At 45.5% G+C, this 14151-nt stretch overlaps 1 protein-coding gene across 10 annotated transcripts in view; it reads left to right on the top strand.

Annotated features, from left to right (window-relative positions):
- RHCG (Rh family C glycoprotein) overlaps positions 1-7662 on the top strand; it is an 85895-nt gene extending 78233 nt beyond the window's left edge. For all 10 annotated transcript variants that reach the window (XM_077318133.1, XM_077318132.1, XM_077318140.1 and 7 more), the window contains 2 exons: positions 6177-6281; positions 7555-7662. In XM_077318133.1, the coding sequence (XP_077174248.1) occupies positions 6177-6248 (72 nt within the window). In that variant the 3' untranslated portion in view covers positions 6249-6281; positions 7555-7662. The remainder of the gene's footprint in view (positions 1-6176; positions 6282-7554) is intronic.
- The last annotated feature ends 6489 nt before the right edge of the window (positions 7663-14151 follow it).

Consider the following 14151-nt stretch of genomic DNA (forward strand, 5'->3'; position numbering starts at 1 on the left):
AGTATTTGAGTTTCATCTTCAGGATCTGGCCTTCTAAAGAGCAGTCAGGTCTGATCTCCTCTAGGACTGACCAGTTTGTTTGCCTTGTAGAACTCCATCTTTGGCTGCAGAACACGTAGTCAATCTGATTTCTGTGTTGACCGCCTGGTGTTGTCCATGTGTAGAGTCGTCTCTTGGGTTGTTGGAATAGAGTGTTTGCGATGACCATTGTATTCTCTTGACAAAATCCTACCAGCCTGTGCCCTGCTTCATTTTGTACTCCAAGGTCAACTTCCCTGTTATCCCAGTTATCTTTTGGCTTCCTACTTTAGCATTCCAATCCCCCATGATGATAAGCACATCATTTTGGGGTGTTGCTTCTAGAAGGTGTTGTAGGGCTTCATAGAACTGGTCAACTTCATCCTCTTCAGCAGCAGTGATTGGGACATAGACTTGGATTACTGTGATGTTGGATGGTTTGCCTTGGATTCGAACTGAGATAATTCTGTCATTTTGGGGATTGTATCCCAATACTCATTTTACCAACCTCGGAAGGATGGAAGGCTGAGTCAACTTTGAACCGGGTGCTGGGATCGAACTCCCAGCCTCATGGGCAGAGCTTCAGACAGCATGTCGGCTGCCTTACCACTCTGCACCACAAGAGGCTCTTTTACCCAGCTTGCTGGGGAGTAAAACTGTAATGACTGGGGAAGACACTGGCAAGGCCACCCTGTATTGAGTGTGCCATGAAAACGCTGGAGAGCGTCACCCCAAGGGTCAGACATGACTCGGTGCTTGCACGGGATAATACATTCAACACTAGTTCTGCTGACCCACATAACAGCATATTTCATTAGGTTTCCCCATCTTTTACAGAGGAAGATCCCCAAACAGGAATATAAATTGGAGACCGTAGGTCTCCATTATGCACCTGTTGGGGCCTTTAAAAGATCAGTAGAGCCAGCTTGGTGTAGTGGTTAGGAGCTGGACTAATCTGACAAGCTGCGTTTGATTCTCCACTCCTTCACATGCAGCCAGCTGGAGGGCGTTGGGCTTGCTGCAGCACTGATAAAGCTGTTCTGACGAGCAGGAATCTCAGGGCTCTCTCAGCCTCACCCACCTCACAGGGGGTCTGTTGTGGGGAGAGGAAAGGGAAGGTGACTGTAAGCTGCTTTCAGGTAGAGAAAAGCGGCATAGAAGAACCAACTCTTCTTCAGTAGTGAAGACAGAATTTGTCCAATTTTGCACAGACGGAAAAGGCCAGGGCGGTATCAGTATGGCTACAGGGCTAATCCCCGTGTCCATATGATGTTGCTGCTATTCCAGCCCCCTCCAGGGCTTCCAGGGCCTCATTAGCCCAGGGCTAAGGGAATGCAGGAGAATCTACATTCCCTTTGCCCGCTGCAGGGGTCAATGGGGCCTGTCCTGCAGCAGGCCCATGTTGACAGGACAGAGGCCTAAGGAGGCCAGGAGGGAGCAAAACATGCCCTGGTCTACTTTGCGGCACTTTGTAGGAAGGTGGTATCGTGGTCCCATGTAGAATAAGCCTTCCTGTAGAATAAGCCCAACCATCCCACCATGCGGTAGAACCTCTCTGCCATGGCTGCACCCACCGGGGATACATTTTAATGGGGGAAGACGATCTGGCGCTGAAATGTGTACCCATGGGGACACGAAATCTGGAGCATGCAGCTATGGACCGCTACTGCTGTGCAAAATCGGCCTTTGGGGATCAAAAAAGATATAATGGAAGAAATCAGCCCTACATCCCTTCTCCTTTAAGGTGCTAATAATAGCACACAGGTCTTGGTTTTCGGTTAGGGTTAGACCTGTGTGCTATTATTAGCACCTTAAAGGGAAGAGAAGTTTTTTAACAGTAGTAAAGATCCATTTATCTGTAGAGATTCATGTTGAAGGTACATGGGGAAATGAGAGGGGGGTTAATCCTATACTTCCCATATAAGGGCTTGAATACACAAGATAATGTGGACTCAGTTAACAGAACACACAGAGTTTCTCTGTCTCTAAGAATCAGGTGCATGCGGGTAGCACAATTTGAAATATTCAAATCATGTTTTTCTTATTTGAAAACTCCAGGGAACAACTGTTTGCCCCAACTGTTCTAGTGCTGTGAGACTGTTTCAGTGCAGAGAAGAAGATAAGGTTCAAACTGTAACCCTGATCACCTGCAGCTGATTTTTAAAATGGAACAGTAAATGGTCTGTTCACCCAGGCCAGACTTAGACCATTTCTGCAATCAGTGTTATTAAAGACACAAAGATTGGAAACACCTCCCCACATAAATCCACACATCCAGGAGGAAATTCAAATGTCACACTCCTTTATCACGCATTTTCAAACTTGATTTTGAATTTTCTGTGAATGTAAGCTTGCAGTTTCTGTGAGAAAATTCCTTTGTCGCACCAACCACCATTTCTTTGCATGTTCCAAGTGATGTGTCTTCACCCCACCTACGGCTCTCCCTCCCCCATAATTATTTCTCCATTAAATAAAAAAAAATTAGTTGCATGACAACAGTTAGACAACAAAGGTAAGAGATACTTTGAAAAGCAGATTTGTTTCCTAGAAAGTATCCCCTCCTCCTTTTTAAAGTTCTTGACACCTTGAGGAAAAGGCAGGGAAGGAAAAAGGCTTTTGCACAAGAACCAACTGCAATGACACCCACCCTTAGTGAGAAATGGAAGAACATTTGGGAAGAATAAATTCCCAGGATAAATTCACACTGTGGCAGACATGGTTCTTGTTTACTGCTGTGAGGTGGTTGTTTTGGCATCACAGTTGGGAATGGGAGAGGGAGAAAGTGCTCCGCAGGCATGCTGGGAGAGCAGCCCAGGTGCTTGTCTTAGAGTGAGGAGGAAGGGGTTGACGAGCAGAGTGGAGGTAGGAAAATAGCAACCCCTGTTTTCTCTTCCCTCACACCTTTCTTTGCAAACCCCCTTTCGCTCACTACTTTTGGCTATAGATAACATTAATTATTGTTCTTCACTGTTTCTCATTTCTTTATTTTATTATTTTATTTATATTTGATTTCTATCCTGCCCTTCCATATGGCTCAGGGCGGTTTACATACAACATGGGGGATACATGGAACGAATCTTTAACCGCTCCTGCGGTTAAATAAAAGGGTAAGGCCACCTGGGGAGGAGTTAGGGCGGGGCCTATCCAGGATAAAAACTCAGAGGGCGGCTCCTGATTGGGCCATCTGAGTGTCCATCCAGGGCCAAGCAGCCAATGGAGAGGCACGCGAAACGCCTTCCGATTGGCCCCTCACCAGGACAGACCAAAATTCCATTCACCCAGCCCAGTCTTGCTGCCAGTCTGCTCCTGACCACCGCACGGAGAAGAGGTCAGCAGGGCTGCCAAGGGGGATGAGAACACAGGCTGTGCCAGCCCTTTTCGCCCCAAGGCTGTCCTGTCATGTTCAACTATAAATTGCCTCAGAACCCTGACAGAGCTGGCTGGACGCTGGAGAGTGCGCTCCCTCCCCTCCCTCCCTTCAGGCCTGCTGCGAAGGAACCTCTGACAGGCCCTGACTGAGAGAAGGAGGCCTTTCCAAGAGCAACACGGGGGAGCTTGAAGGCCTTCCTTTTGGGGGGGGGACTTTCCACTTCTGCCAAACACTTGCCTGACAGGGAGGCCACAGAAAAGCCCCTTCTCCCTTAAAATACTGCCCTGCCCGGAGGTTAGACACAGCCAAGCCATGTGTCTTTCTTCTTTGCAACTCTCTGCAGATTTGAGGCCACTGCACAGTGTTATTCTGCAGAGGAAACTGGCTCTTTTGTCTCCTGTTTCATCTGCACAACAACCCTGTGCAGTAGGCCTCCAGTCTTTCAATTCAACAACAATCTGTGTGCGAAGCCTTAAATGTTTCTTCTCTACCACAACCCTGTCCAAAGTAGCTCTTTTTGCCTGGGGAACTGATCTTTATACTCTGCAGGTGAGCTGTAATTCCAGGACCTCTCCAGGCCACACCTGTAGGTTGGCTACCCCTATGTTGGAAATATTCCTGGAGGTTTGGAGGTGAACTTCAAAATCATACAATGCCTCAGAGTCCAGCCTTCAAACGAGCCATTTTTGCCTGCAGTTGGTAGGGAGTGGTGCGGGAGTGTCCCTCCTGGCCTATGGATTATGGCCAGCCCTTACCAGCAACTGTTTGTATTCTGGGGCACAGACAGGCAGACCAGCATCAGTCCTGTGAATCTGGAAAGTGCAGGAAGATCTAAATAAATGTTTACAGCCTGAAACTGTAAATAGAGAACAAGTAAATGTCTGGAGACACATAGTAACTAAAATGACTTATTGGCCTGGCAAATAACCTTGGCCTGGCAAATAAAAAAAAACACAGTATAAAAAACCTTACTAAGGTCAAGACTGCTGTGCACAGAGAGTCTTCCTCTTAGGGTTGCCAGCTTCCCTGTGAGGCTCGCTACCCCACCTCCCTCATGTGGAGTCTGCTATGGAGAGAGAAAGGGAATTTGGAAAATGCTTTGAGACACCCGAGGCCTGCTGGGTCACTGCGGCCCATTCCCAGTTCTCTGAGATCTGTCACAACCCCACATACCTCACAGGTTGACTATTGTGGAGAGACGAATGGAAAAGGTGTTTGTAAAGCGCTTTGAGACTCCTTTGGGTAGTAAGCAATAGTGTACAAAAATCTGTTCTTCTAAGGAACCATGAAAGAAGCATGTGGGCACATAACATTTTACCAACAGTGAAAAAATGGGAGACAGAAGGAACAGGGTGGACACCTGTGTACTGTACCCCATGTGTATTAGGGCAGGGGGGGATTTCAGTGAATGTGGCCTAATTCACACAAGAAAGGAAATGACGTAGAACTGGGAGGAATTGGTTGCCATGTAATCTTCCCCCAAGAAGAGTCTCCAGTCTGATTTTCCCTTCACATATCTGAGGACATGGCTCTGGAAAGCTCATCTGTAACCACTATGCCAAAATTCCCAAAGGTCAGCCCTCTCCCACATTCAACGAACATTCCACACCACAGGTTCTTGACACCCATATCTCCACACCCATACCCTCATTTGCCACTATGCCACCACAACCTCCCACACAACACACACATTCAATCCCATGCCCTTGCAGACTGGACAACTCCTCCCCTTCCAAGGACAACTCCCACTGGACAACTCCCACTGCCAAGCCCTAGCGCCCGTTGTATTCTTGGAGACAATGGGCTTTGCCCCTAGTTAATATATAACATAAACAAATACAACAACAATAATCTAAACAACACAATTTCAGTGATCTTAACAATATAACAGGAACGGAACTTAGCTAAGCCCCTTAAAGAGTAAGGTGACCAGATTGTCCCACTTTTGGAGGGACATCTGGGGGTACCTGGCAAGTTGTACTTATGTTGAAATTTAAAAAATATATATTACAATACTATTTTTGTGTTCTATACATTCTATGAAACTTTTTGTTGTTCCATATAGACCCAAATTTTTAATCAAGAACCACCACCACCCCCGGTCAATGGTGTCCCGCTTTACCAATGTTAAAATCTGGTCACCTTATTAAAGAGGACAGACTGGTTTAGGCCATGGAAAGGATATCTGAGGGGGGACCTGTTGTCGGTCTCAGGCAAATGCCTGGTAGCATTTAATGGGCAGGTAATTTTCTCCTTGAGCGATTTCATAGAAGATTCTTCCTAGTTATTTAGTTTTCATCTTCTCTATTTCCACACACAGGGAGACCTTAGAAAAGAGGCCACAATTTTATTTTGGCTTTGTTCTGCACGGGTGGGGTTGGCAGCAGACCACTCTATAGGTACACATGCACAAGAAAGGAAACAGGAAAACCATGATGGGAGGCTGACTCCAAAGCAAATGAGGAACATAAGCCATGGGTTACATCCTGTATTTGAAGCCTAGTTCCAGAATGCCTGGAGCCAAATCAAAGCTTCCCATGGCAATTCAAACAAAGGGGGAAAGTCTATACTGCGGAAATGGTTCCTAATAAACCCTTGTTTAGAAGAGCAGGAGCCATTGCTGGCCAGTAGGTGGTAATGTTGCCTGTGATATGAAATGAGCAGGAGCATTCCTGCTAGAGTATCCATCCCTTCTGTGGTCTCTGCCTGCAGCGGCACAGAGGCTATGGCTAGAACAATAACTCTTAAGGAGATGCTATTTACCTCATTGCTTATGTCTCTGTTAAAGGTGCTTGAAGATGAGGAGAGTAGCTTGTACTCTATGCAGGATTCCAATGGCAAGTCTCCGACCAGCTCCTAAAATCTTTGCAATTGTGGCCAAGTTTTAGAGCAGGTACGGTTTGTTTTTCATGTATCTGCTGGTGTCTGGTTCTGTTTTTAGTTGCCATGTTCCATAGGATGCATCACTCCTTAAAATGTTCAGTCCCAGCAGCTGTCTCCATTTTAAAACCAGTGGCCTCATCTCAGGTTGCATCTGAAGATTAGCAGCCAGCTACACAATAATGTCTTGAGGATGTATAGTCTCTGCTTACTAAATAAATCTCGGATATTGATGAGTCTCTGAAAGAAGGGTGGTCCACAGTTATGCGGCAGCCAGTGTCCCTCTGTTTTTCCTTTGCTGGGAGGATTGCCTGATTCTTTGACTAGCTCCCAAAAGTCACATTTACAAAAAAATTTAAAATCCCCCTAGACATTATCCAAACAAAAAAGTCTTGATACGTTATTGGAGAGCAAAGATTATTTCAAATAATCGAAACTTGGAGTTGGTCCATGTCAGGTGTGAGCTGTAATGTGTCCTAGATTTATGTGACTTAAAGTTACGAGAGGAAGTCTTACACCCCCATTGTGCTTGGAACAGGAACTGGGTTCAAATTCCAAAACCTACCTTGAAGCTGTGTGGCTAGATAATCCCTTTCAACAAAAACTTTATCCCAGGATTTTTGTGAGGATCAAGGAGAGAGGAGAGAATCCTGTACACTGCTCTGGGGCAGCTGAACAGCTCTGTGTGATACCAGGAGCCCAAGACCTTTAAAAAAAATTATTTACATATTTGTTTGGCTTCTCCCATTCAGCTCAGAGCTCGGCTTCCATGCATGGCAATTCAAAGGCCAACCTTGCTTTTCTTTTACATTAGAACTGCATAATGGGCCCTCAGACCACTCTGAACTGATAAGGAGGAGGTATTGATGTTTCCCACCTACTAATAGGTATTTTAAAGACCCTCTTGTGGTGCAGAGTGATAAGGCAGCAGACATGCAGTCTGAAAGCTCTGCCCATGAGGCTGGGAGTTCAGTCCCAGCAGCTGGCTCAAGGTTGACTCAGCCTTCCATCCTTCTGAGGTCGGTAAAATGAGTACCCAGCTTGCTGGGGGTAAACGGTAATGACCGGGAAAGGCACTGGCAAACCACCCCGTATTTAGTCTGCCATGAAAACACTGGAGGGCGTCACCCCAAGGGTCAGACGTGACCCGGTGCTTGCACAGGGGATACCTTTACTTTTTTAACAGGTATTTTATCCTCCCCCTGCCCTTTTCAGACATCATAGATGACCAGATTCACCTGTTAGATTTCTCTCTGTTTGATTTTGTTGTTCTCCTACATCCTCAGGTTCCCCCTCAAAGGAGAGGTTTGTGCTTTGTCTGGAAAAGAAAGCATCTAGCAACACTCCACTCACCTGGATTTAAAGATTTGTTAATAAATAATTCTATGACCTTATTTCTCTCTGGTAGCATTGTGCTTCTTTGTGTGGGAAAGGGGGAGAGAGATTACTCGCCGCAGCTGTGTACAGGATGCAACATACCCAAATTTCTCTAGACTTAACTAGAGGCTGTAAACATCTGTGTTTTGCTTTCCATTTAGAACAGGTGGTTCCCATACAAACTAAATATTGGGGGAGGGAGAGGGGAAATATCCAGTGGGTTTATCTGTGCCTTCTGCTCTGCATGCCCCCAACTTCAGAAGCAAGGAAATTGGTAACTGGGCCTTTTCTGTGGTGGCATCCAAGCTTTGCAGTATCCTCCAAAGATGTACCTTCAGGCATCTACTTTGCTTCTCTTCGGGTATATATTGAAAATGTTTTGATTCCCCCAGATTCCCTTGGGTGGCATTTTATAATGCTCTCTGGGTTTTTTTTTTTTTTTTTTTGCATATTTTACTGCTAGCTGTCATAGAATCATAGAGTTGGAAGGGGCCACGCAGGCCGTCTAGTCCAACCCCCTGCTCAACGCAGGATCAGCCCAAAGTCAAAGAATCATAGAATCATAGAGTTGGAAGGGGCCATACAGGCCATCTAGTCCAACCCCCTGCTCAACGCAGGATCAGCCCAAAGCATCCTAAAGCATCCAAGAAATGTGTGTATCCAACCTTTGCTTGAAGACTGCCAATCACATTCTGTTCCTTTTGGTTTGGTTGCTTTAGGTGGGTTGTTTTGTTGTAATGCACAATTTTTGGTTTCAGTTGTGAGCTCCCTTGAAAGCCTCAATTAAGTGAAAAGGCTGAATATAAGCGTTCAAATGAATGAACAAGTAAATAAATGGTAAGGATGGAGAAATGAACCGTGGGAGGTTATGTAGGAACATATGAGAAGAGCTTGTCCTGTCTGGGAATTCCGAAATATAGTACATGTAGGAAAGACCAGCATTTTAGTTCAGTGTCGAGGCCTGCCGGTGAACTCAGCACAAGCAACTCAAGCATTCTTGGGACCTTAATATTAGAGAAGGACGCCAGTGAAATGAGCATTTGTTTTGAGAGTGAATCCCAGAATCCCTTACAATGTTCCAGAAGCAGATGGAGCAAATCTCCCACATGCAGAATTGACGGTTACACTGTCAAATCGCAAAGGATATTGAAGGGACCAAGCCCTATGAAGATAGGCTGAATGTTCAACCTGGAGAAAAGGAGGTTGAGAGGGGACATGATAGCCCTCTTTAAGTATTTGAAAGGTTGTCACTTGGAGGAGGGCAGGATGCTGTTTCCGTTGGCTGGGGTTGGAATAAAAGCTTTACACCCAGGCCAGGGATGTTGAAGAATGGAGCATGAAATTAGTGCTACATAAATAATCGGTGATGGACAGGGATGACAGAAGATAACAAACAGGAGAATTTAAACATGCTTAATACCAGCCTGATAGTGTCCCCAAATCTCTTCTTGTTCACAAACATTTTGCAGTATTGCATGATCCCCTTCCTGTCTCGAGTTGTAAACCTCCAAGTGATGCCCTGAGTTCTCCCAGAATAATATCCAATCCCCAGACTACAGAGATCAGTTTCCCTGTATGAAATGGCAGTTGTGCAGCAGGGGGAATGATCCCCAAGGATGTGGTGCAATCGGAGAAATGGAAGACCATGACTGTGAGGTCTGTGGAACCCCTCGCAGAAGGTTTGCCAGAATGTTATTGGGACTTGCACGAGGTCTTTGAAGAGACAGAATGCAAACAACTAAGCCCCCACATACACACACCTCTATGGACAGTTCCTTAGAGTTGAGATCAGAGACAGCGCTTCCGAAAGCCAAGATTTACAACATGTTGTAGGCCAGGGGTAGTCAACCTGTGGTCCTCCAGATGTTCGTGGACTACAATTCCCATGAGCCCCTTCCAGCATATGAGAGATTCTGGTAGGCACAGTTTTTAGTTCTAAACAACAGCCTCATGGACCAAACCAGGCACCAAAGTGTTGATAGAAATGAGTCACTGGAACCATGTAACTTCAGGCTTGTTCCACCTAGGGCAATTCCATATCAGCGGCACCACTCTGGGTGTGGCCAGTGCGCTGCTGCAGACTTGCATGCTCTGCAGCATACTGCGGGGTACATATTTCAGTGCCAGATGTGCTCTTTCACCTGGTGTCCCACTGAAATGTACCTTCCCCCCCCCCCAGGAAACACAGTGGTGGCAGAAAGGTTCCACTGTATGAGGGGTGGTGGTCTGAGGGTGATATTATTTGGTTAATTGAGGATACTCATGTGTCCCCTACTTTACAAAAGGCATAATGATTCTGCTACATATAGTTGCACAAAATGGATAGTTAGGCCCTCACTCCTAGCATGGTATATAATTCCTAGAGGTAGAAGCCAAGAGAACTCTGTTACTCTCTTGACATAAAAAAACAAGTATGTGTCAACATGCAGAAAGCTGCAAGGAATTTCTTTCTGGGTTGGTGTTTATTGTAATGATTGTCACTAGGGGGCACTGTTCCTCCCTGACCAAGTTCTTTTTCAATTTTGAAACTGAAAATTATTGTGTGACTTCTCAGAGCCAGTGTATGAAGGAATACTTACTACCTTTCCCCGATACTTTTAACAAATCTGGCTCATGGAAACTTATGCTGTAATATATTACTGAGGAATCACACAACTTTAAGGTTGATGATGTTGTTGGTGTTACGTACGAAGTCGTGTCCGACCCATCGCGACCCCATGGACAATGATCCTCCAGGCCTTCCTGTCCTCTACCATTCCCCGCAGTCCATTTAAGTTTGCACCGACTGCTTCAGTGACTCCATCCAGCCACCTCATTCTCTGTCGCCCCCTTCTTCTTTTGCCCTCAATCGCTCCCAGTATTAGGCTCTTCTCCAGGGAGTCCTTCCTTCTCATGAGGTGGCCAAAGTATTTGAGCTTCATCTTCAGGATCTGGCCTTCTAAGGAGCAATCAGGGCTGATCTCCTCTAGGACTGACCGGTTTGTTTGCCTTGCAGTCCAAGGGACTCGCAAGAGTCTTCTCCAGCACCAGAGTTCAAAAGCCTCAATTCTTTGATGCTCCACGACTGAGCGTCCTTTCGGCTTTGGCCCAGTCGCTTCATTCATTCTGGCACTTCTCGTACTAGCCATCTGCTCATCCCCAGTAGCATATTGGACACCTTCCGACCTGAGGGGCTCATCTTCCGGCGTCATATCGTTTTGCCTTTTGAACTTGTCTATTGGGTTTTCATGGCATAGATACTGGAGTGGTTTGCCATTTCCTTCTCCAGTGGATCACCTTTTGTCAGCTCTCTGCTATGATCTGTCCATCTTGGGTGGCCCTGCATGGCATAGCTCATAGCTTCACTGAGCTACGCAAGCCTCTTCGCCATGTCAAGGCAGTGATCCTTGAAGGTCGATGATGAAGACCAGGGGTAGTCAAACTGTGGCCCTCCAGATGTCCATGGACTACAATTCCCAGGAGCCCCCTGCCAGCATTCGCTGGCAGGGGGCTCCTGGGAATTGTAGTCCATGGACATCTGGAGGGCCGCAGTTTGACTACCCCTGATGAAGACTATGAAATCATTAAAGATTTTCTATTCCTTTACTCAACTGTCAACCACAAGAGGCTGCAACCATGAGACTGGAAGGGCAGCCACGAATGAGCCTAAGTGTAAAGATTCCTAAGTGTAAAGATTAGTCACTGGTGACCAAGGTCATATGGTAGTATTCCCCCTTGACTATGCATGAATGTGAGGACTGGAGAAGAAGCTGACAGGAAGAAAGTTGATTCCTTTGACATGTAGTGTTCAAGGAGAGTTTTACAAATACCATGGAGTGGACAAGTGACAAATAAGTGGGTTTTAGATAAAATAAATGTTGATAAAATGAATAGTTATTTAATGTAAATATATACAATAATTTAATTATTTTATAATTATAATTATAATTTATAAAATAATTATTTTATGGAATCTCCTGCAAGATGTGGCATGATTTTAAATAACTAGACAAATTCACGGGGGGATTGTTATTTCAACTGCTCTTAGCCCTAATAAGTAAATAGAACCTCCTCTGTTTTTATTTATAAGGAAGGAGAACATTGTAATGACCACTAAAAATACCACAGAACTATGATCCCTTTCAATGAATTAATAAATGTATTTAAGGTTAAATTTTTAAAAAGTTAAACGGTAGGAAACAAGTGGCTGTTTTTGTGAACTCTAGTTCAGTTTAGGAACTTTTCTGGAGAGGGTGTAGGTGGTAAAATTACTTTGGTCTGATCCAGCAGATGCTACATTCTTAGGGAATTCAGCTATCACACCACGTGGTTCTTAGTTTGGGTGACTTTAAAAGCTTTAGACAGATTCACAGAAGTCAGGTTTATCAACTAGGTTTTATATTCAACATGAACATTCCGCTTGTTCTCGAGCTCTTGTGCCAGTGAAAAAGATGGCTGCAACCACTTGCATTGTATCCCTGCATGCATTTCCACTTGAGGGTGATGCTGAGTAACCACTTTCTGGACACTGATATAGAGAGAGAATAGCACTAGGCGATGAATAAGATTTTTCATAAATGCAACTATTCTGTTCATTTCTATTTCTATTTGCACATTGCTGGATCCAAGACTTTAACCACTAAATGTTCAGAAACAATGTACTTCAAACAGGTTGTTTTGAAATAAGAATAACTTTGAAATAAGAATACCCATCATGTTTAGTTTGTGAATGTCTGAAAATAGGATATTGAGCTAATTGACTCTTGGTCAGATTCAACAGTGCTTTTTTTGATATTGTTACTCATGGGTATGTGGACTTTTTTCTTGAACAAAATGTGAGTCCTTTAAGACCAACAACATTTTATTCTAGGGTGTAAACTTCACACAGCTTTTATTCCAATCCCAGGTCGATTCAGTCCCTGCCGTCTATACAGAATGCGATTTCCGTTTTGATTTTGGGCGATTTAAATTTTCCTTCTGCAGCAAGAAGGATTGATCCGGAGTGACCCTACCTTAATTGTGCAATATCTTAGAGTGCTTTTAACCCTCAATATTTTTCAAATCTGGATTGGTAAAGATAGGCTACACCTGCTCATGTGACAAGTTTGCCTTAAAGGAGAAGCCCCTAATTTCTCTCAACTTCTGTAGGTCCTGGATTTTTTCTCCCTTCTCTGCCTTTTTCGATCCTCTCCCCCTCTCCCTCCAAGAAAATAAAAAGGCTCCCTGCTTGGCTCCTCTTCCCCCCCCCCCCCCTTCAAGAAAAGAAAGAAAGAGGCTTGGCTCCCCCCCCCCCTTCTGAACTACCCTAACCACGTGCAGAAGACTTTCCTGTTTCAATTGGGGGGGGGGGGAGGAAGACTCAAGTTCAAAGCGATCTGAATTCAACAGGATTGACAATGGAATAAACAAAGTAAGTGCAGACTCTGCCTAGAAGTGAAAGTAGGCCAGCACAGGACGGGAACAGGAAGCGCATTTACCCATCCTGGCAGGGGCGCATCTTACCATCCCAGGCCAGAAACTTGAGTGTGACCATTGATGCCTCCCTGACTATAGAGGCGCAGGTCAGGAAAGTAGCCGGCCAGGCATTTTTCCAAACTCGCCAAGCTCGGCTACTAGCGCCCTACCTGTCCCCCGAACACCTGGCCACTGTGATCCATGCAACGGTCACCTCCAGATTAGATTTCTGCAACTCGCTCTACGCGGGCCTACCCTTGTCTCTGATCTGGAAACTCCAGCTAGTACAAAATGCAGCTGCTAGGGTCCTTACCGGCACACCTTGGAGGGCCCACATCCAGCCTGTGCTGAGGCAGCTGCACTGGTTGCCAATTGCTGTCCAGATCTAGTTCAAGGTTTTGGTTCTAACCTTTAAGGCTTTACACGGGCTGAGACCCACATACCTGAGGGACCGCCTACCACCCTCTGCCCCCCCACAGGGCTCTGCGCTCTGCAAGTGAGAATCTTCTGGTCGTTCCCGGCCCTAGGGAAGCACGCCTAGCCTCGACCAGGGCCAGAGCCTTTTCGGTCATGGCCCCTACCTGGTGGAATGAGCTTCCGGGAGAGCTGTGGGCCCTGCGGGACCTTTCAACATTCCGCAGGGCCTGCAAGACGGAGCTCTTCCGCCAGGTCTATGGTTGAGGCTGGGGCTGCTGTGGTACATCGACTGCTCTCCCCCAGGCTTCTTCTTGAACACCGTTGACCTCCTTCTCCTCCAGTCTTTTAATGGGAGTTTTAATGGGGTTTTAAGACACTGTAACCCGCCACGAGCCAATTGGGAGTGGTGGGAAATAAACCGAAATAATAATAATAACAATAATAATAATAGTAGTAGTAATAATAATAATAATAAAATCTTGTCAAAGCTGTTGCATTTTCTGCTGCGAGTTACCGAAAGGAGACAATACAGTCAGAGAATTTAAGTTTCCTTCACTCCAGGTCTGTTTGATTTTTTTTTAAAGTAGAATTTCTATGGTCCTGGAGTGTTACGTTTATGAAGTGAGCATGCATACTCATAGAGTAATAGAATCATA

This window comes from Paroedura picta, chromosome 18 (genome assembly GCF_049243985.1).
Source record: "Paroedura picta isolate Pp20150507F chromosome 18, Ppicta_v3.0, whole genome shotgun sequence".
Lineage (NCBI taxonomy): Eukaryota > Metazoa > Chordata > Lepidosauria > Squamata > Gekkonidae > Paroedura > Paroedura picta.